This window comes from Rutidosis leptorrhynchoides, chromosome 3 (genome assembly GCF_046630445.1).
Source record: "Rutidosis leptorrhynchoides isolate AG116_Rl617_1_P2 chromosome 3, CSIRO_AGI_Rlap_v1, whole genome shotgun sequence".
Taxonomy (NCBI): Eukaryota; Viridiplantae; Streptophyta; class Magnoliopsida; order Asterales; family Asteraceae; genus Rutidosis; species Rutidosis leptorrhynchoides.
This window is the reverse complement of record NC_092335.1, coordinates 239,385,706-239,409,028: the sequence shown is the minus strand read 5'-3', so window position 1 is coordinate 239,409,028 and position 23,323 is coordinate 239,385,706. Positions and strand designations below refer to the sequence as shown.

General features: G+C 32.9%; 1 protein-coding gene across 1 annotated transcript; it reads left to right on the top strand.

Moving 5' to 3' along the window:
- Positions 1–1,368: 1,368 nt before the first annotated feature.
- On the top strand, positions 1,369–6,510 carry LOC139897298 (uncharacterized). The gene is made up of 4 exons (XM_071879993.1): positions 1,369–1,452; positions 1,540–1,801; positions 5,142–5,286; positions 6,260–6,510. The coding sequence occupies exons 1-4, from the start codon at positions 1,369–1,371 to the stop codon at positions 6,261–6,263; spliced, it is 495 nt and encodes a 164-aa protein (XP_071736094.1). The 3' UTR covers positions 6,264–6,510.
- The last annotated feature ends 16,813 nt before the right edge of the window (positions 6,511–23,323 follow it).

Below are 23,323 nucleotides of genomic sequence, written 5' to 3'. Positions count from 1 at the left end.
TTTTGAAATTAGGGTTCTATACAAACATGCGTTTCTGAACTTATGTACTCCGTAATTGTTTTGATTCGAACATGCGTATGGTTCTAATTTTCTAAGAATGATTAACTTATGTTCAATGAAAACATACTGGTAAGAGGCCGAGTGTTATTGACATACGATGAGACTCGTACTAGAGTACCCAACATATTGATGTGGTGCCCTAATTAGTATTTCAGCTTATCATGTTAGTATACTTTATAGAGGCTTAATTATTGTATAGCCAGATATTGATGTTAAAAACAAAATTTATATAGCATATAATAATATAGGAAAGTAGAATCTGACTCCCATTTCAATTTTGTTTTTGGGTCTTTGAGACCATATAATTAGTTGTACTGATTGAATTCCTAATTTTGGCATAAAAGTATGGTCTTGAAGGAGTAGGAGATGTTGGATGCTTAAGATTAGGGTACTGCAGCAAATGTGAGAATTCATTACTTAAGATTAGGGTATTGCAAAAAATGTGAAAATTAATCATATATGTTAACACTCATCCCATACACACATTTAATAAGATGATGCAGTCCTACTATTGTATCTATCTCTGGTTATTGTCACATTAGTTCTACAATGGTGGTTTGCAGGTCCTTTTGGAACATGCTAGATCATTTTGGCTTTTGAAACATGTTAAATCATAATAGAAGCAAATGAGATATATATGTTAGATGAGTTCGTATTTTCGCTTTTAAACATGTGTGGATCTGACTGTATTATTGATCGACTAACTACGTAGGTTAAATATGCTCATTGTAAGATTTTTATTACTTTTTTAAAAAATTAGGGAAAAAGTGGAGCTCGACTTAAACCCGACTGACCCAACCCGATTGGGTTTGACCCGTTTGGACTCGTTGAAAACAGCTGACCCATTTGGACCCAAATCTGTTTGGGTTTGACCCAAACCCGACCCAACCCAAGTTCGAATTATTGAATTTTGAATATTGTTCTTTCAATGTTTATGGATTTAAGTCTTAATCCAAAAACTGATATATAGTTTGCTGTATCTGGGTACTGGAATTGAGTAAATTCACAATAACATATTCTTACATATTTCAGGAGTGTGGAAAATATTACGTACTTGCTTTGTATAGCATCTCTTATTGAGTTTTATATAAAAACTAAAATGTAAACTTTATTTGTTTTCCACTCAAATCTGATGGTTGTTACAAATTATAAGCTATACCTTTCATATTAAAATATATATCATATTCCATGTCAAGCTCGGTTGAACGCCAAATTGTTTGTTGTGACTTACTCGTGGTATATTACATTTAATAATTAATTTCACTTCTAAATTGACCTTATCAATTTTAATATTGTTAACAGATTAAAATGGATGCAACAATGAAGCAGTTTCAGGAAAAGCTGATTGAGATCGAGATTGAAGCCGAGAATCTTCTACTTGCAAGACACCAGGTAACTAACTTTTAACTTTGTTAACAGGTTAAAATTGGTTGAGTGAATATTTCTCACATAAATAACCTAATCGATGTGTGATAACAGTTAGTGGAGAATGATAAATTGAGAAATGGAAACCGAGAAGCGTTGACTGCTTTAAGGAAGCGGGCCCGCACTACAAAAACGAGTGTTCCTTCTCCTTATGAATTGGTAATGAAGGAAATTGATGGGTTGAGACCTCTGGTTAAGGAGATGTGCGCTACTTGTGGGGACCACGACTCTAATGAAAAAATGTGGATGATGTTTCCCGGAACTGATATGTTTGCTCGTGTTCCATTTCATGCAGCCCATACCATTTTGGAAAAAGGTAACTTTGTTTAGACTCTATTTTACGTGATCATGTTTGTTTATCATGGCCTAATCATTGTGACAATATTTCACTAGCTAACATTATTTAATAAACGATTTACTAAATGAAATAGTCATATGTAAATATGCTCCTAAAGGAAATCAGGTGGGATAATGTTTTCAGTTGTAGCCTATATACTTTGAATCAGTCAGATGTAACTTGTTTCAGTTATAGCTGGATCATTTCTCAGTTGTGGGCAACGCTGAAAAAGTCAGGAGACGGAAACGAGTAGGTCGGGACTTTGAAACGATTAGTCGGTAGAGTCGGGGTCGAGTCGGAAATGACTTCTAGTAATATATAGTTAACATTTACACATTAATATATCAAATGTAAATATTTTAAATATATGTATAGACTACTATAGAGCACAAAAGCTGAGTATAAAAAAATTCATAATTCTGACCTAACTTTGACCAACCTTGACTTTGATTGACTTAGACCTGACTTGGACTGACTTTGACGTGACATTTTAGCATGACCAATTAATTTAGACGTTTTTGGGCGAAACGGGATGGGCTAGTCACCAAACTAGCTAGTTGGCCGAGACGACTGTCGTTTACAACCCTTGTTGTGGGTTATCTTTTCAGGCAGTCCGCAGTTGTCTTCAGTTAAATAGAACTTTGACCCTTAAAAATTGATAATTTTGCAGTTTTTCTTATATACGATATATAAGAAAAGTAGTTGGTTAATTAAGGTACCGATGGCCTCGATTTGCATCAACTGTATTGGTGATTGTTTTCCAATAGTTGTGTGATGATCTTGCCTCTTATAACATACTAGTTGTATTTGTGATTGAACTATTGGTTTTTAGGTTTGCTTTGCGTAGGATCTAGATCGGTGCTGATATATTGCTTTTCTTGTATGTTTATTTACATAATTTGGTTGTTAGAAAATATAATAATTGGTTGTAGGCTCTGGTCTATTCGTTTTCTAATTGGGGGTTAGTAGGCTCTAATTGTTTATTGTTATTAGTCAAACATAGTTGTTTACGCATTTGTGCTTGTGAGCTATTATAAGGTTTTGGGGTTCTTCTAATTAATTGACATTTTATCCAAATCGAGCGTTTTCAAAAGTTGGATTCATGGATTTTTTTTCCTCTTAATGTTTTGCTATGTGAGACGATTGATTTATAAATAGGAGAACATTTTGCATCACAAATCGATGTAGTTGATTCACTTTTCGTTGTTTATCAATTACGCGACAGCAGTTGGTCACTAAGTACATGCCATTTAGACATCAATTGATTTCTCGTCACATAAAAGGCTGTTTCCATGTCTAAAATTAATTCACTTCATGCCTCTGATAATCTAATCTGTTTCGATACTCATGGTTAATCGATTGTGATACAACCGGCTTCTGTCTCTAGGGATAGTTGATTTCGACCCAATCGGTTTCAGTATCTAGGGTTGGTCACTCACTCACTTGTTTTCTGTCGGCTGATTACCGTTACCCTCAACAATGCTTATAAGATTTCTTTCTATTTATTCGACTGTCAATTTCAAAATAAAAATTAAGTTCTGATCTTATTATTTCTTCTTACTACATGTTCTTCTTTGGGTTCGGTGAGTACTCATTGTCATTTGTAGGTTATAGCCACTGGATGTTTGCTGTCCTTTTTTTAATCTTGCCTGTGCTAAATGGGATAGAATCAATTCCAACTTCTTTGTTTGTTAGTTCAATGCGATATTAGTCTATCTATTCTAACTTCTCCAGACTGAAAATTTATGTGTGACGATGTCAAGGAATTTAATTGCATTTCAAGTATATGCAATCACGATGAAATTCAAGTTTCATTTGAAGTCACAAACTTTTTGTATTCTTTGAAGATTCTATGGAAAGAATTGGTTATGTTCAAGGCTGAAAAGACGGAGAGGAGTTGGTCAGGACCTTGAAAGGTCGAGTCTGACGAGACGAGGTCGAGACGGATGTTGAGCAATGTTGACGTTGAAACTAAAATTATATTAAATATATATATTTCAAACATAAATATTTTTAAAATAATCGTTAGTTGTAATAATGTGCGCTCACAAAAATACAGCTTGAAACAGTACGCAAGTTACTTTCTGCATACTAACACTTTAGGATAATACTGTAAGAGGTGACAGGTGGCAATGCTGAAGTTGTTGATCTAAACTGAGCATGATCATCATCGTGCATCAGCTTGAAGGGGTGTTAGTGATCACATACTAATTTGTTAGAGTTCTTATGATTATCCGAATTTTAAGATGATGATTAGTTAAGATTTTTAAAAATTAAAAAAATTACTTTTCTTAGATAAGTCTGGACTAAGAATACATAGGTGTTTAGATACTTGTATATGTGCATACGAAATGTTTATGTGGAAACATGGGAATTTTTTTTTTTTTATTATTGCAAATTTGTGATTGACGTTTATCTGGACAACTTGAGGTCAGCAAAATAATGAATGCAAGTAATTGTATCATAATGGCATATTATAAATTTTTTAGCTTATTTTTAAATAATCCACAAAACACTGCTGTCAAATACATTAATAATGATATTTAGTGTGTTTATTATGCCTTTGCTATAATCCCACCTAGGTGATAGGTGAAAAGTGTCAGAAGGCAGTTTAGTCGTATTAGCTCCACTTTTTTTTTTTTTTTTTTTTTTTTTTTTTTTGATGGTTTTAAGGAAAGCTTGAGTTATTACATTTGGTTTCTTTCTGTAGCACAAGTGACTAAGGATTTAGGTTATTTTTTTGGCCATGCAATTATACTCATTTGAATTTACGTTATCGTTATAACACCTTAGATCATCTCTTAAATTCGTATTGTATTAGTTTAACTTGTTTAAGCTCTTAGAAATTAGAAAATGGATGTTGGATTCATTAAAAAGTGTTGCATGTTCTTGTAGAAAATATGCTTCCCTTAGTACACACCTGGAGGAGCGTTAAGGCCCACTTATTTAACTTGTTTTATTTTTACCCCAAACAACTTAATGTGAGACGTATCACTATCTTTTTCATGTTAAGAAACGGCCCACAACGAACATACATGCTAAACAGCAAGTATCAATAATATTGGTTTGGACTCATGAGTGACTAGTCTTATCAATGCTTTGTCAATAGTACCGTTTGATGGTATCCACACTAACAGTTTGATAACTGGAGTTACCTTACTGCTCATGTTCCGTAAGCTAATTTATTAAAATAATTTGATGATTATAAGGCAATAAATTTTGTTTGCTGGCCTTTATTAAAAAAAAAATGTGAAACATGTGCATTGTTAGTAAGTTAACAGAAGAGAATTACCTTTTTATCGTTTGTTTTGGAATGTAGAACAAACGAAGCTAGACTATGATGTTAACAAACTACAGAGCTATGTAAAAGAGAAAACTTTTCTGATATCGGAACAAGGTGTTCTTGCTGACAAGATTGGTCCAGGCGTTTTGAGGTCGTTAGTGACGTTACAAGACAAACCAAAGTAAGTTTTGTTGACTTCAAATGATGGGTCATATTCTTTGCTTTCTTTAATAGTTTAATCTTTTGTATTGAGAGTCTATTTGAATGTGTTTTCTACTATCATTTCAATTCTTTTGAAGGTGGGAAAACAAGCGGGTTGGTTGGGTTGTGTAATGGGTCATGATGACTTCCCTTTTTACTTTCCGAATCAGGTTGACACGAAATACCTTTTGCCCAAAAGTATATTTTTCTATTGGTGACTAGGGTGTCAAATATGTTTACTTTTTTTTTTCCTTCTATAAATTCAATATCAAGCTAATTTTTTTATAACAAATACTGGAAGTGTTATGCTTAAAAATAACACAACGGGTGGCTTTGGATCCATTTTGCCCTTCTCTTTTGAAACTTGTTTTTTTCTTAAAGAAGTTTTAACCCGGTGAAGATAAAACACCACCCAAGCCGACCCATTTATAAAGTAAATGGGTTCAAATCACCACCTCTAATTACTCAATATCTTCATGTTCATGCTCTAAATGATCAACTGGTGTACTCTCATATCTTGATAGAAATTCATACCGTTTTCAGTATTTGCATCTTTGAAGTACTATTATTTCTTTAAAGAATGAAAATTTGGAAATTCGCCCACTCATTTAAGACATTCTCTTATGCATTTCCAGTGTTTATAGAATAAGCTACTATTAAATTAGTCCGAGGTTATATATTTCTTAAAGTGCTTATCACAAGTGTTACGGTCCACAAATATTCTTATATTTTGCTATTACATAAGTATACGTTAGACATTTGTTTTTTTGTGTTGAACATTTTTATGAATCATTGGTTATGGTAAATACCTCACTTTTTTCACAAGGGTCATATGATGCTTTATGTGCCTGTGTCAAACTTTAGTCCATGTAGATTTATGGTCTGGATATCTCTTTTTAAGTACGAATTCGTTAAGAAGTTCATGTTCTAATACTGACTTATTTACCTTCCAGGTAAATTACGTACAACCTGCTACAGAAGAAAACAACCGCAACTGAGCGGAAAAGGACTTAAAATTTTGCTGAAGTTGTTTTCTTGTGTATTGTTTGGCATTATATACGAGTATATGACAACATTGGAATAGTTATTTGGTTTTTAAATGTCAAATTGAGATAACTGGAAGGCACTGGTTGGTACTTACTGTTTTCACAAAATATCACACACTTTAATTACTATCAATATCATATCAATATTTATTTATATTAATATTACCAACGCTCTTTGCAAATGGTACCCGTCACATTAGAAAATTAGGGCCCGCTAGTTCTTTGCGAATGTGGGTGCAGGTTCGAGTCTCATTCGTGTCAAGAATTTACACTTCTTGCCATAGTGAGATTAGTTTCGTTCCTGTCACGGGTTCATAGTGAGATTAGTTTCGTTCCTGTCACGGGTTGGATTTGATGGGTTTTCACGTTCAAACTAAACTTACAACAAACGGATAGGATATGTTTAGTTTGCAAAATTTTATGGAAATTAACGGGTTCACATTCTTTGGAATTCCAAATTTATCTAAAAAACGCATCATTATGAGTTTGCTAATATTTTTGCTAACTACTTATATATGCAGCAAATACCATTAAAGACATCAGGATTGTGAAATTTTACCGATTTTTATATGCGATGAATAACGTCAAGGTTGAAGGCTTATAAATCTCGAATATTTAAGTTCAATTCTCAATGAATGCAGCCTCGAGCCTTGCCTTTAAAAACTTATTATGTGATGAATGTGGAAATATCATCTAATTAAGACTGGAAAATTTAAAGAACTTTTAATCTAGCGGTATTGAGGTAACTCATTAATTTTGTGGTTGTGATCTTGGTGATAGACTATTTGCAATTAGTTGTGTGTGTTTGTTATTAAAAAATAAAAAAAGAAGAAGAAAAAGATTGGAAAGGATGTGGGCTTTGATACCGTGAACAACAATAGCTACACACACATGAATTTCCTATATTATTTTCATAAAAAATGTAAAAATGATTATGCTGAGTCAACCTCACTCATTTGTCAGGTAATATACATAGATTAGATGTATAACAATTAACAAATAAATAAAATGTATCACTGAGTGATCTTTAGATCTATTAAATGATCAAGTATCAGCGAGTGATCTTTAGATCTATTAAATGATCAAGTATCAGTGAGTGATCTTTAGATTTATTAAAATGTAGAAAAAAATAAACTTTACAAGAATCGAAGAAATGAATCATTTCGATCACACTTAACCTGCTAACCCTACTTTATCATTTAATAGATCTAAAGATCACTCACTGATACTAGTTTGATACGCTATGCAAATGTGAAGTATACCCCAACGGTTGATATAATTCTTAGACATATGAAATGTCACATGTCATTATCTATGTCATTCTATAATTAAAGTGGCATATGTTGACAAAGAATGTAACCTTTTGAGGTCACATGTTTAATTCAAGAACTAGACCATAATAACGACGTACATAAAGTAGGTAATATTGCTTATCATGTCTTCATATTGCAACCAATCTTAATCAATCATGTTAGCTTATGTAATGTAGAGTGACTTGATGGGTCTTTATTAATTTATTTATGTGTCCATGTACCATTCTTAAAAATTATATTCGTAAAAAGAGTACCTCAATAAGTACTACTCGAATTCGATTAGGTACACTTTGGTCGAGCTATGTTGACCGCGAAGACCATAGATTCTCACACAAGTTATTGAAGATGTATTCTATCTTCATCGTTATGTAATGCGTCTCAAGTGTTTTTGAAGTCATATTCGAGGGACAACATCCATGTCTTAGTCAATTACAGGCACCTTCAGCATATTTGATTCATATGAAGCTAAACTGTAACGACCCAAGAACTGATACAATAGACTAACCGCATAAATATATTTAGAATTTAGAGAATTTGAAGGATTGAGTTATATGCGGAAGGTGCGGATAATTGGGTAAGACGTGTCTAATTGCCCAAAGGGTTGGTTGAGTGGTTGGGTGCTTGGGAATCTCCAAAGGAGACCCAGGTTCAATCCCTACCAACTTCACTTTGGAGCCTTGTCTTTAAAAAAAAAAAAAAAAAAAAAAAAAACAATTGCACAAGAACATCATATATTTGACATCGACTTATCCTTATTGCGCGGGGCGAAGAATTTAGGATATTTGAAAATGTCGAGATCGAGTACAAGGAAACACAAAGATGGACCATTCAAGTAAAAGCGAGTGTCAATTTTTCCAATTTCATGGAGATGGGGATGTTGACTAGCATGTGATTCATAACCTACTTTACGTTCACCATCAATTTCAAAAGAAGCTTGATCAAGACATTGCATATGTTTCCCTTACCTTCATTCATTGCAAATATTGCCAAGGTTAAAGTTACGGGATCAAGACGTGATGTACACACTTATCACTACTACAAAAAGAAAAGTAGAATATGAACTCTTATAAGAGCACTCCCAACTATGATATCGTACTTCAAATTAACACACTGACACATCAGTGCCACATCACCATTTCCTTCTCATTTTCTTCCTATCACTAACACTCACATTTCACTCCTAACCATCATACAATTCCTCAACCACCTTAAATTAATTAATTAAACCATTAAAGCCAAATTGTTATAATTCAGTAGGCTTATAACTACCTTTAGTGGCCTAGTTCTTGACTGTAGACTACTAATAAGTATATAGAGAGAATATGAGAGAATATGAGAGAATATGAGAGAATATATTTAGTGTGTATTTTATAAACTCATAACACACATATTTATACTCAAAAAATCTACTATACAATATCTATAATAATAATAAAATTAACATCCAATTTAACTTTTATAACACTCCCCCTTGGATGACAATTTTATTAGAGAATAACTAGTACTGCCTCGTTAAAAACCTTGCTAAAGAAAACTCATTGGGATAAAACTTTAGCTAAGGGAAAAAAAGTGCAGCATAGAGTTGACTCCCCCTCAAGTAGGCAACGCCTGAATTGTTACATCTTCTGAACATGCCTCATGCCAATATTATGAATGTGTGTTCTGAAAATAGCAGTTGGAAGTGCTTTGGTGAAAAGGTCGGCAGAGTTTTTGCTGGACTGAACATATCTCATTTCAATCTGGTTGTCCTTAATGAGATTTTGAGTGTATGAGAAGAATCTAGGAGGTATGTGTTTTGTTCGGTCACTTTTGATATACCCTTCTTTCATCTGTGTTATGCAAGCTACATTATCTTCATAGATAGTTGTTGGACTTTTATCGCGTTCTAGTCCACAAGAATCAGTAATGAGTTGTGTCATTGATCTCAACCAAAAACATTCCCGAGTAGCTTCATGTAATGCAATCACTTCGGCATGATTTGATGATGTTGCAACAAGTATTTGTTTTTGAGAACGCCATGATATTGCGGTACCTCCATTTAGGAATACATATCCATTTTGAGATTTAGCTTTATGTGGATCAGATAAATAACCTTCATCTGCATAACCAACCAAATCTTGTTTCGATTCGTTAGAATAAAATAATCCTAAATCAGTAGTTCCTCGAAGGTATCGAAATATGTGTTTGATCCCATTCCAGTGTCTTTTGGTAGGAGCTGAGCTGAACCTTGCCAACAAATTAACTGCAAAAGAAATGTCAGGTCTTGTATAATTTGTAAGATACATAAGAGCTCCAATTGCACTAAGATATGGTACTTCTAGTCCTAGGATATCTTCATGATCTTCACAGGGACGAAATGGATCAGTGTCAACATTAAGTGATCTAACAACCATAGGAGTACTTAATGGTTTTGCCTTGTCCATATTAAAACGTTTTAAAATCTTTTCAGTATATGTTGTTTGATGTACAAGTAAACCATTAGGCATATGTTCAATTTGTAAACCAAGGCAATACTTGGTTTTTCCGAGATCTTTCATTTCAAATTCTTTCTTTAGAAGTTGAATGGCTTCATGGATCTCTTTATTTGTACCTATGATATTAAGACCATTGACATAAATAACTACGATATATATCTGGTCATTGTTTTCATAATTAAAACACATGTGCAAATAAGTTTATATGTATACACTTTTCTTATCAAGTAATCACTTAATCCGTTATACTATTGTATCAACCCATATAAAAATCTTTGTGAATCAATGGAATACATTTCTTTAGGTTTTACGTTAGATGTTTCTGATACCTTAAACCCTTCAGGTATATTCATATATATCACTATCAAGTGATCCATATAGATAAGTAGTAACAACATCCATGAGATGCATTTAAGTAACTACCAGGTTGATTAAGTATCTAATAAGTAATTGTATCCATTACATAAGGATAAGTTTTCCTCATAATTCATTTCTGGTCTTTGTGGGAAACCTTGAGTTACAAGTGTAGTTTTGCCTTGTATCTTCATTTGCACATTTTTTTTTTCGGATAAAAATTCATTTATATCCCATACGTTTCACATCTTTAAAAGTGATAACGATTGATCCGAAAACTTTTCTTTTATTGAGTGATTCTAATTCAGCTCGTATTGCTCCTTTCTGTTAAGCTCAATCATGTCTATTTTGATATTCAACGACAGATTTTGGTTCCAGATCATCATCTTTATTCATGATGTCATTGTAACATTATATGAAAATATCTCATCAAGATTTTTCATTTCATTTCGGTTCCATAATATTGCATAATTTATTGCAATTTATGTATTTACATTTATCAATATCCTCTGCAGAAGGAATATTGATTTGTGGTTCTTCTTGAACACTTTTTTTTTACCTCATTATCAGCTGATTTTTCTTTTCTAGGATTTTTATCTTTGGAACCAATTTGTCTTCCACGTTTCAGACGTGGCGAAGACTCATGAGTGACATTATTGCCAGCTTTTGGAATTTCAATTCTAGCTTAAGCATTTACTGCTGGTATATATGATTTAGTCACTCTTTTTGTATCTTTAAATGCATAAAGTAATTAATTTGCAAGTTCTTGCATATGCATTATTTTTGAACTTTCGTTTCTCATTCTTTTGTGCGAGTTCTATATACCTTAATTGATGTTCACATAATGAAGTATCTTTTTATTTATTTTTCATTTCTCCCCCTAATATAGGGAACAATGTTTTATTAAAGTAACAATCAGCAAAATGTGCTGTAAAACATCACCCGTCATGGGTTCAATATATCTTATGATTGAAGATGTTTCATATCCAACATATATTTCCATCCTTCTTTGAGGAATCATTTATTGTGGTGGTGCAATTAAAAATACACTGCACAACTAAATGTTCTAAGATGGAAAATATTTGGCTCTCGACCAAAATTAAGTTGGTAATGGAGAATATTTATGACTTGCACTTGGTATAATGCGAATTAATGTCGCATCATGTAATTTTACATGTCCCCATATAAATATTAAGAGTTTTGTACTCATTTCCAATTGTCTAGTTATTAGCTGCAAGCGTTTATCTATTGATTTAGCTAAACCAATTTTGTGTATGCACATGAGTAACTGGATGTTCAACAACAATCCCTGTAGACATATAATAATCATTCAATACTTGAGATGTTAACTCACCAGCATTATCAAGTCTCATCCTTTTAATGATGTAATCAGAATAATGTGTTCTCAATTTAATAATTTGTGCAAGAAACTTTGCAAATGCCATATTACGGCTTGATAACACACAAACATGAGACCATCCGCTAGATGCGTCTATTAGAATCATGAAATATCAAAATGGTCCACATGATGGATGAATTGGTCCATATATATTCCCTTGAATTCTTTCAAGAAATATTGGTGATTCTTTCTCAATGTGCTTTTCATTAATCACCATATGCACTTTTAATCATATGCGCTGCGCTTTTCATCATATGCGCTTTTCATCATATGCGCTTTTTATCATATGCGCTTTTAATCATATGCGCTTTTCGGTGCTACATAGATATTTTTCATTATCTGTTATCATTTACTGATAATCATATCCATTATGATATATATATATATATATATATATATATATATATATATATATATATATATATATATATATATATATATATATATATATATATATATATATATATATATATCAGAGAAACTCAATTAATTTCTCTTTGATTTTGAGAAAACAAGGCATTGTTTATCAGAAAATTTTTACCATTTGGTAATATGAATTTTTGCCTTTTTCGTTCCTTATATCAAGTTTGCAAGACCTGATATAGTATTTATAATTCCTTCATTTGATTTAAATCAATGAAATATTTCTTAGATTTGATCATAGTGTGTATGTTACCATTATCTGCAAACAAGCTACAATCTGAGAAAGAACCGCATTAGAAAGCGACTCAACAATCATACTAGTAACCTAGTAGCAATAGTCATGATAAACCCAATTAATCATCATAAAACTGGACTCCACATAATTTTTTTTTATTTTTTTATTATTTTTTTTTTTGCATAAAATAATATATATCAAATATAAGGTAACATTTCAAATATTAAATTACCATGTAAATCGATCTAATATATCAAAGGTCTGTGAATTATATTCACTTGAAAGATATGCATATTAAGTATACAACTAATTTATGTACAGATCAAATATATTTCTAATCTTAAAAGATCATGATGATTATCAATTATGCATTAAATATTAAAATAATCCAACATGCAATTTATCGTGATTTAAAAAAAAATCAAATTGCATCAGTGTATAGCACATATAATCATGTATATGGCGAGAGTTTAAAAGAGTACACCGATCACAAAATAATATGCCAATCTAATCCACTAACTTATTAATCAATTAGATTAATAATAGCATAGGTCATGATATAACAAATTAATATAACCACTTTTTCCAAGTTTCATGTTAGACCAATTAAAAACTTACGAGGTAGCAACCATAACCATGTAGCATATATAATCACAATATATACATATATACATATATAAGTATAAAATTACTTGATGCATACATCAAATACACCAAGTATACTTTGTCTTAAAAAATCATGATTATGATTCATCAATATTCATTCCATAAATAGAATATTCCTAGTCAATACAAAACGTAAATCAATGATTATATTCATCATGCATAAAACTCAAAAATAGTTATTCTATCCGAAGATAACTAGACACAAATATGTTCTATAACATGCTCATATGTAGTCGGTTTATACAATCATACAAGTTAAAACAGTATACCACAATATGATAACATGAGAGTAGCAGATCATAGTATTGCAATAAATAAATAAATAAATAAATATATATATATATATATATATATATATATATATATATATATATATATATATATATATATATATATATATATATATATATATATATATATATATATATATATATTTTTTTTTTTCTTCTTTTTGGAATAAAATAATATTCACAACTATTTAATTACTTCATAGATCTAATGTGTTAATAACTCAAACGAGAAATATCCAGTTTACGACTACATATATATTATAATAATAAAATATATTCAACAACTTAGGTAGAGTTTTGGTATACACAACTTTTGATTTCATAACCTGCTTCATATTATCAAATAAAATATAAATCATATTATACCAATTTTATAGGCTGACTAATCGTTTACATATTCAGTTAACAAAAAAAAGGAATATATTCGGAACTTATGTTCCTTTCTTATTTTAACTTTTAAGATTTACTTTTAATAAAAATACAAACTACTTTTTCTATTTTAACTTTTAAGATTTACTTTTAATAAAATACAAACTACTTTTTCTTATTTTAACTTTTAAGATTTACTTTTAATAAAAATACAAACTACTTTTTCTATTTTAACTTTTAAGATTTACTTTTAATAAAATACAAACTACTTTTTCTTATTTTAACTTTTAAGATTTACTTTTAATAAAAATACAAACTACTTTTCTTATTTTAACTTTTATGATTTACTTTTAATAAAAATACAAACTACTTTTCTTATTTTAACTTTTAAGATTTACTTTTAATAAAAATACAAACTACTTTTTTTTATTTTAACTTTTAAGATTTACTTTTAATAAAAATACAAACTACCTTTTCTTATTTTAACTTTTAAGATTATAAATTTAAGAATAAACATTAGTATGCATGAAATAAATAATGATTAATTGCATAAGTAATCATAAATTTTAGATAACATATAAAGACCCCATCGTATTCGTATTGATCGGAATTAATCTCGACCCATGGTACCGTGTTGTCAAATGACGTGTTGCGTACATAAAGTACCGTGTTGTCAAATGACGTGTTGCGTACAATCATGAGGTCTTATTAACATAAATATAAATGTTAGTGAAGTTAATAAGAGTTAGATTACAGAAAATATAATTCAGGCGGTATAACCGACCATATATAACTTAAATAACATAAATATAAATGTTAGTGAAGTTAATAAAAGTTAGATTACAGAAATATAATTCAGGCGGTATGACCGACCATATATAACTTAAATAACATAAATATAAATGTTAGTGAAGTTAATAAAAGTTAGATTACAGAAATATAATTCAGGCGGTATAACCGACCATATATAACTTAAATAACATAAATATAAATGTTAGTGAAGTTAATAAAAGTTAGATAATTTCTTACCTTGATTAGTGACGTGTGCTTGCTTAGATAAACCTTGATTATACGGAGCACTTCGTGCTGATAACGTGTTATAATTCAGTAGGCTTATAACTACCTTTAGTGGCCTAGTTCTTGACTGTAGACTACTAATAAGTATATAGAGAGAATATGAAAGAATATGAGAGAATATATTTAGTGTGTATTTTATAAACTCATAACACACATATTTATACTCAAAAAATCTACTATACAATATTTATAATAATAATAAAATTAACATCCAATTTAACTTTTATAACACAAATGTATAATCAATTAAAACAATGAGGTCCGTGATGATTTAGGCTGTATATTCACGAATTCCTTGGCGACAAAGGATTGGCTATACATTGACTATACATTACTAATGGTTTAATATGAATGTGCATGAAAGACAGATAATTCACAAATAATTCACAAGTGCATTGGGAGTCCTCTAAGAAAATCTGTTTTTGAGGAGTGAAAACATATTCCTAAAGTGAATAGAAACATTTTTTTAAATTTTAAGAAAGACATGTTCTAAACTAGACAAAAGGAACATGTTTTTTAATTAGAACCGGTTTCTATTTATAGGAATTTATTTAAAAAAAACAGGTTTCAATGCATTTTTCTTTGAAACCTCTTTATAGAAAAACGGGTCTAGTTGAAAATTTATATGTGAGCGGGAAATGAATATTTTAAGCAACGCGATAGAGCTTACAAATTGTATCAAAAACCAAATCCACCACCATTTATTTTTACATCCACTTTCCATCTCTCTAATACACCAAAGACCCTATCTCCACCGTTTGATTCTTTGTTAATGTAAGTTCTAATGTGATTTATTTGAGAATGAGGCATTATCACATAATTTTGTCATATAAACTACTTCTTTCTCCTGTTAACACAAGATAGCATGTAACGTTGAGTTGTACCTCAGCTGGTAGTGTCCTGCTCCTCTTAACAAGAGGTCAGCAGTTCGACTCCGCAGGGCTGCAACATTGCACTCAATGTTATCTCTGACCTGAAGTGTCCACCCAGGTCGCCTTTCGCTTAGTGCGGGGCCAGCGGGGAGGGGGTTTTACCGGTCATGCCCTGATTTGTTCGGGTTTCCTCCAGGGCAGTAGTTGGGGGCGGGTTATGCAACTACAGGAGATAAACGCGTGAGTGGTTTAGTCTCCCTCGGTGATCCGAAACTAATGTCCAAAAAACACAAGATAGCATGTTTTGACTTAATAATTATCGAGTTCTATCATTTGTCGCAGGTGATAATATTAAAAAAAGCAAAATGAATGTTACATCGAAATCAAGGAATTAATCAAATTTGGATGATGATTCTCGCTACCTGCAAACTTAGATGTAACAAATACATATAAAAAGGATGAAGACTGTGTGTCAATTAGATATTACCAAATGATGAAGACTTTGTGGAGGTGGATATTGCGTCAAAAGTGAGACTTGAAGAGTATTATCCTTAGACCATTTTTAACAATGATCGGCGTTTTGGCGTGTTGCTGGGTGGGGGTGGGGTGCTTGATGAGTGTGCTAGTAAACTAGTAAATAATTGGGTGGAGTGTTGAGTGGCGTGTTGGATGATGTGTTTAAATCCGATTGGAAGTTGGGTGAAAAACGGAATAAAAAATAATTAGAAAAGGAAAATGGACCAATTAAAAACAAGAAAAATGATTGCACGCTGCTTGCTTCTACGTGCTTGAAGCACGCATGATGGTAACACATGGTGCAACACGCTATTGCTATTAGGCGTGCTAGAAAATTTGTGGCAAGCACGGGTGCAACACTCACCCGTTATTCATGGTCTTATAGCCATCTAATAAGAGGTTGTAGATTCAAAGGGAACAACACGGAAATAAATCATTGAGCTTGTTTAAGTGGATGGGGGTGAATCTGTGTGATTTTCAAGAAATATGACGGAGTACATGATATAAAAAAAATTAGCAATAGTATGTTGAATAATAGTTGTAGTTTACTAGTTATGGCTTTACTAAGAAAATTTATTGTAAGAATGATTATGTTCTTTTGTACCACTAGAAATGTTGATATATATAAGTTTATTGTTCAATTTCAGTATGGTTAAGTTGTTGGTTATGATTATTAGTATGTTTCTAGTTTGCTTTTATTGATAAAATAGAGTAGCAAGAGAAATGAATTAAACTTTATTTATACAAAGATATCTCTTCTAAAAATCGATTCAATCCTTTAGAAACCCTTACTGATAGAAATCTCTTTCAAACCGATCTCTAAGGCTCTAAAATCCATGTTTTATTTTACGTGCACACATTAAAAAAAAGTTCTTATTTTATGTTTATTATAAAACTGAACAATAAATTTGGTGCAACTCTAAAACGACTAGTTGAAATAAATTTGAGATGAGAGATGTACAATATATTTTCAAAACGGCTGCAAATGTTTGAAAAAAAGGTAGGTATATGACATACAATAGTTAACGGCCTTATTTATTTCTTTTTTTAGAAAGGAATACTTACGCACTATACATGATTTATTCACGAATATTTATAAATGTTCACCCTTGAACTTAAACCCACAACTTCTTGGTTGGATGGGCGCCTCGATATTGCTAGACCAATTACCCTTTGGTGGCCTTTTTTTTATCTCTAACGATACCCATTGTATTTTTTTTTTTTTTTTAGGTAAAGAGTTACCCCGATAAATATTATTAGAAAAATAATAAAGAGTTGATACAAAGAGTAACTGGAGCAACAAGCACATCTTGAAGCTACACAAAAACACCACTATAGCCAACTAAGCCCTATAGCAACAACCCAAAACAGAACAAATGACACTAAATTACAAACACCATTTATCCTTCATTCTATTAACTGTAGGCGAGATCTTGAAACTTAGCAATAACAACTTGAGTCTCACGGTTGCATATATATCTTCAAAAAGCTTGACTTCGGTACGATGCGATTTTTTGAAAATCCGATTATTACGTTCTTGCCAAATAAAATACACCGCCGCCGCAAACATAATTTTAGTCACTACCAAATTAACACAATTACGAGATGTCATTGGGGAGATCACTCGAACTACATCTTTCCACTGATTACCAATTCGGACATTTAGAAGATTTTTACATCGGGCCCATACATCCGCAGTAAACGGACAATCAAAGAAAAGGTGATCATGAGAATCGGCACAACTTTTACATAGAGGGCAAATTAGCGACATGCTACTATGAATTTCCCACAGCTTCATTTTGTCGTGGGTCTTCAATCTCTCCCCCATAACAAGCCATAAAAGGAAGGCATGAAGAGGAATACACTGGGAGAACCATACTACAGAGAACCAACTAACAATGTTACCTGTTGGTCGAATTGCATTCCACACATGAGCAGTAGAATAAGGCATTAAAGCACCATCATTTCCTCTCCAATGGATTTGATCATTACCTCCTTGAACAGATGGGAGACTAACATTTTGCAACATGGGGTATTTAGCTACCCATTCATGAGACCAGTTCCCATTATAAGACAGAATCATATCATGTACACAAGCATTTAACGACAAGCCCACTGTAGCCATGTCCCTAGGCGTAACCACTCCAGAAAGCGGGCCTTCTAAATACCATTTATCAAAATAAGCAGAAGTACTCGAGCCCGAACCTATAGAATAATAGAAAAACTTTCGAACAATAGGTCTCATTAATAGCAGTTTTCGCCAACTCCAACTAGAAGTAACTCTAATTGGGACATCCCAAAAATTTCGGTTTAAGAGGTTATACTCCCTAACCCAACTAACCTATAACGAGTTTCGACGAATAAGAATACTCCAAATATGATTTCTCAATAGAGCAATATTCCAATATTTTAGCCGTCTAATACCAAGCCCGCCCTCATCTTTAGGAACACAAACATTGTCGCATTTGACTTTTGCTTTCCCTTTCTTCAAATCCCCTTGACACCAAAGAAACCCGCGAAGAATTTTCTCGATGTCCTTTATAATCATCTCTGGTAGAATGAAAGATGAGCACCAATAAACTTGCATCGATGTCAGAACCGAGGTAATTAACTGAACTCTTCTAGTAAAGGATAGAAATTTATTCTTCCAATCCTCCACTTTGGTTTTGACTCGATCCACCAACACCTTGCAATCTCTATACATTATTCGAGATGAAACCAGAGGGACCCCTAGATATCGCACCGGCAATCTTCCCTCTTCAAACGGCATTATAGCTAGAATTTGTGACTCAAAGTGTTAGGAACGTTAGCAAAAAATACAGTACTTTTAGGTAAACTAGGAGATAAACCCGAACTTTGTTTAAACTCCTCCAAGGAGTTACGGAGGACAGTAACCGAATCCAGATTGCCATGTGAGAACATGAACAAATCGTCCGCGAAACATAGATTCAAAATCTTAAGCTTTTCACATCTTGGGTGGTATTTAAATGACTGAGACCTTCGAATATTACGCATCAGCATGAAAGTGAGAACCTCTATAACCAGCGTAAATAAGTAAGGAGACATAGGATCTCCCTGCCGAAGGCCACGTTTACCTTTAAAAAATCCGTACAAGTGACCATTAATATTGATAGAGTATGAAGTAGTTGAAACACACTTCATAATCTACCGCACCATTTTCATGGGGAAACCAAAGCAAATAAGTGTTGACTCAAGAAAGTTCCAATCGACTGTATCATACGGCTTTTGGATGTCAACTTTAAATGCCCGCCGAGGTGTACCCCTACCTAGATGGTAATTCTTCATTAATTCTTGAGTAAGAAGAATGTTATCAGAAATTTTGCGACCAGGAACAAAATCCGATTGGTTTGTGCTCACAATATCCTCGAGGCTCGACTTGATACGATTTGTAATCACCTTACTGATACATTTAGATAAAACATTACAACACGAGATAGGGCGATAGTCGGTAACCTTGCATGGGGATTGAACCTTTGGAATGAGTGAAACAATCGTGCTATTGATCTCAGAAAGTAATTGGCCATTACTAAAAAATTCCTTGATAGCACTCGTCACATCCTCACCAATCACATCCCACGCATTCTTAAAAAACGCAGCAGAGTAACCGTCTGGTCCCGGTGATTTAGAGTCACCAATATCAAATATAGCCTGCTTTATTTCCAGATAAGAAACTGGCCTAATCATCATTGTAGCCTTTTGAGGACATATACGATTTATGAATAAACTACTTGGGTCATTAATCTCGGCACAAGTAGTAGCCTTACCCAAAAAAATAATATAGTGCTCAACAAAAACATTCGACACCTGCTTGCCTTCAACATAATTGTTATGAGCATCCAAAACCGTATGAATTCGACTTCGGTTCGTTCGACCTTAAACCACTTTATGGAAAAAACTTGAATTGGTATCCCCCACAAGAAGCCACTCTATTTTTTATTTTTGTTTCAAGAAAGATTCCAGCAAAGGATAGAATATGTTAGAAGATTTTTCTGACGACAACACTTAAGGGTGTTTTTGACATTGTATTTAATAGTTAAATGTTGATTTTAAAGTGATCGTTATTAAATCTACAACATTTTTAAGCGAGCTAATGACAAATTTGAAGCCATCGTTAGACCAATTCTAAGAGGGTATATCATATTTGGCGGATTTAAAATCTCATCGATAACTCATTTCAGTATTTCACTCGGTTCCAGATGATTCAATTTATTTGTAACAAACAACTTATGGTATATATTATATTTAAGTAGTAGTTCCTCTTTTTTTGGATTAGTGAGGAAACCCCATATAAACGAGCTTATTGGCTCCCCCATAGAGGATAAACTTCGAGTAATCAAGCCCCTCAAGCGTGAGACTTGGTACCGGGTGAATTGCACATTATGTGCACCCTCTGGTCACATTTGCTTTCTGAACGATTTGGCATAGTCAATAATCGAACCCGGTGATGTGCTTCATTATGCAACTCGGTGACCACTCAAGCAAGTCTGCATGGTTAATTAGTTCCTCTTACGAAGTATAGTAAATTCTATCGAGCTATATATTGATCTTACATATTAAATCGCATGAGAAATAATGTCGCATCAAGTTGTTTGATTCGTCATTACATAGTTAAACAACATCGTCTACACTTTCCTATATACAAAATGGCATGAGCAAAGAATGTCATACTCCGTATTACATTGTTTAATCGCAATTTTTTAAGGAACAAATGTGACACTTGTATATGTATTCAAAATCCATATGCTTCTTGACTTTGTGATGTGGTCCCACAATCTTCACGTGATTTTTTTCATTTGTAACCTTACAAAACTAAAACCACTCCTTTTGACCCCTACACTATTGAGTTGTGTACTTATTTTAACATGAAGGTGTTGATTTTTATTTGAGTTTTTTAATGAGAAGTACCTATTAATAATTTCAAAGATTATAAATGTTACTCCGTAATAAACTAACCTTGAGCACACCTACCTTAAATCAGCACAATACAACTTTACAAATTCCTAGTAGAATGTGGTTCTTGTATGGTTTAACAATTGTCCTTTCAAACAAAAATTAAAAGGTGACATTTAGTTTTACATATAATTACTTTTTATATTGTCAGTAACATCATTTGTTATTATTAACATTAATATCTATTACGGAGTATGATGTTTTCATTATTATTGGGGTATTAACTAAAACGTCATTTTTTTCCAGAAGTATTACAGAGTATGAGAATTTACCTAAAACAAATCAACATAACATTTTGCAAGTACAGCATATATATGTGACATTTTGCGAAGGACATCTGAAACATTAATGTGGAGAACAATTCTCTTTTTAATTTTTCTTAATTTTCATAAAATAAATTGTAACATATGTGAGTCGTAATCATAAACTAAGGATAAGTGTTTAATCTTGTAACGACCCAACTTCGTTTTACCAAAAACACGCCTAAAATTTTTTTTTCCTTATTCAGTACATCTGGACGACGTCCAGTATCGAAGGCCAAGACGGCATCCAATCTATTGGGACGGCGTCCAAATGATCTGTAAAATTCTGTCCCCGAGGTCCAACTTACGTGAACGGAAAACCCGCTTCCCGACACTTTTAAACGAAAAGACTTTCACAACACATCATAGTAAGTAAAATTAAGATATTTTCACAGTAAAAACAAGTTTTACTACACCGGGCCCACAACGACCCATCTTACAATAATATAGCGATTTCGACCCATTTATATCTTTAGACGGATTAGGACTCTACAACCCAACCCGATACCAAGAGCATAATCCCGAGGACTACCAAACCCCCAATCCACATTAACATATCCAAAAGCTACCCCATCGAGCCCAAGCGTTCCTAAGCATCTAGTCTAACAACTAGTTAGCTTCAAAACACGATACCTGTAAAAAGGTAAACAACGAGAGGGGTAAGCATAAAGCTTAGTGAATGCAATAATTATACACATACATATATAACCCACTTACTTGCAATCACTTACATAATTACCGCATAAACGCTAGCAATATAATTAGCATACCATCGCAAAGTATAACGCTAAATCTCCAATACGCAAGCTAGCACAAACAATAGCATATAACTCGAACAATATATTATGCTACACTACAACACATAACCATGGTTAACCAATCGTACAAGGGAATGGCGCTCGCGAAAGGCCATCGGAGTTCATAACATCCATTAGTGTACTTAGCACCTCGTATCACTAACCCCCCGGGTGGCATCTTAACACCTCGATGCTTCACCCCCCGAGCGGCATCTTAACACCTCAATGCTTCACCCCCGAGTGACATCTTAACACCTCGATGCTTCACCCATCAAACATTTCAGAGTGATGTCTTAACACCTCAACACTTCACTCCCGGGTGGCATCTTAACACCTCGATACTTCACCCCGAGTGGCATCTTAACACCTCGATGCTTCACTCGTCAAACATTTCGGAGTGGTGTCTTAACACTTCGACACTTCACTCGTCAAGTGAAACGTGGTATCTTAGCACTTCGACACTTCACATTTCACGCTACACAAATAAATACATTATATACGTACACGCATAATTATTCCACTCACCTCGTGAACTCGAGCATTACAAACCATGCACGAAAGCTCCACCCACGCAACCGAGTAAGCTTTTTACCTATAATACGCATATAGATATACACACAATCAACATACATTCTCTACAAGAGAATTCGACGCCAAAGCCCTTAACCAAAGGTTTATACCTACCTTCACAATCCGCCCATTTAGACACCTAAAGTGGACTTCACCAATTACCACTACGGGTGGTAATTCCGACCCATTCCAATGAGTACAAACTAACCCAATTTATACACGACACCAATTAGACCAACCGAGGTCTAAGCACTAAATTACTACTTAGGTAGTAATTATTTTAAACGCCACTTACACCCAAAAACCCCAACACGTGTAATATTTACCCATTTTGCGTCGACCA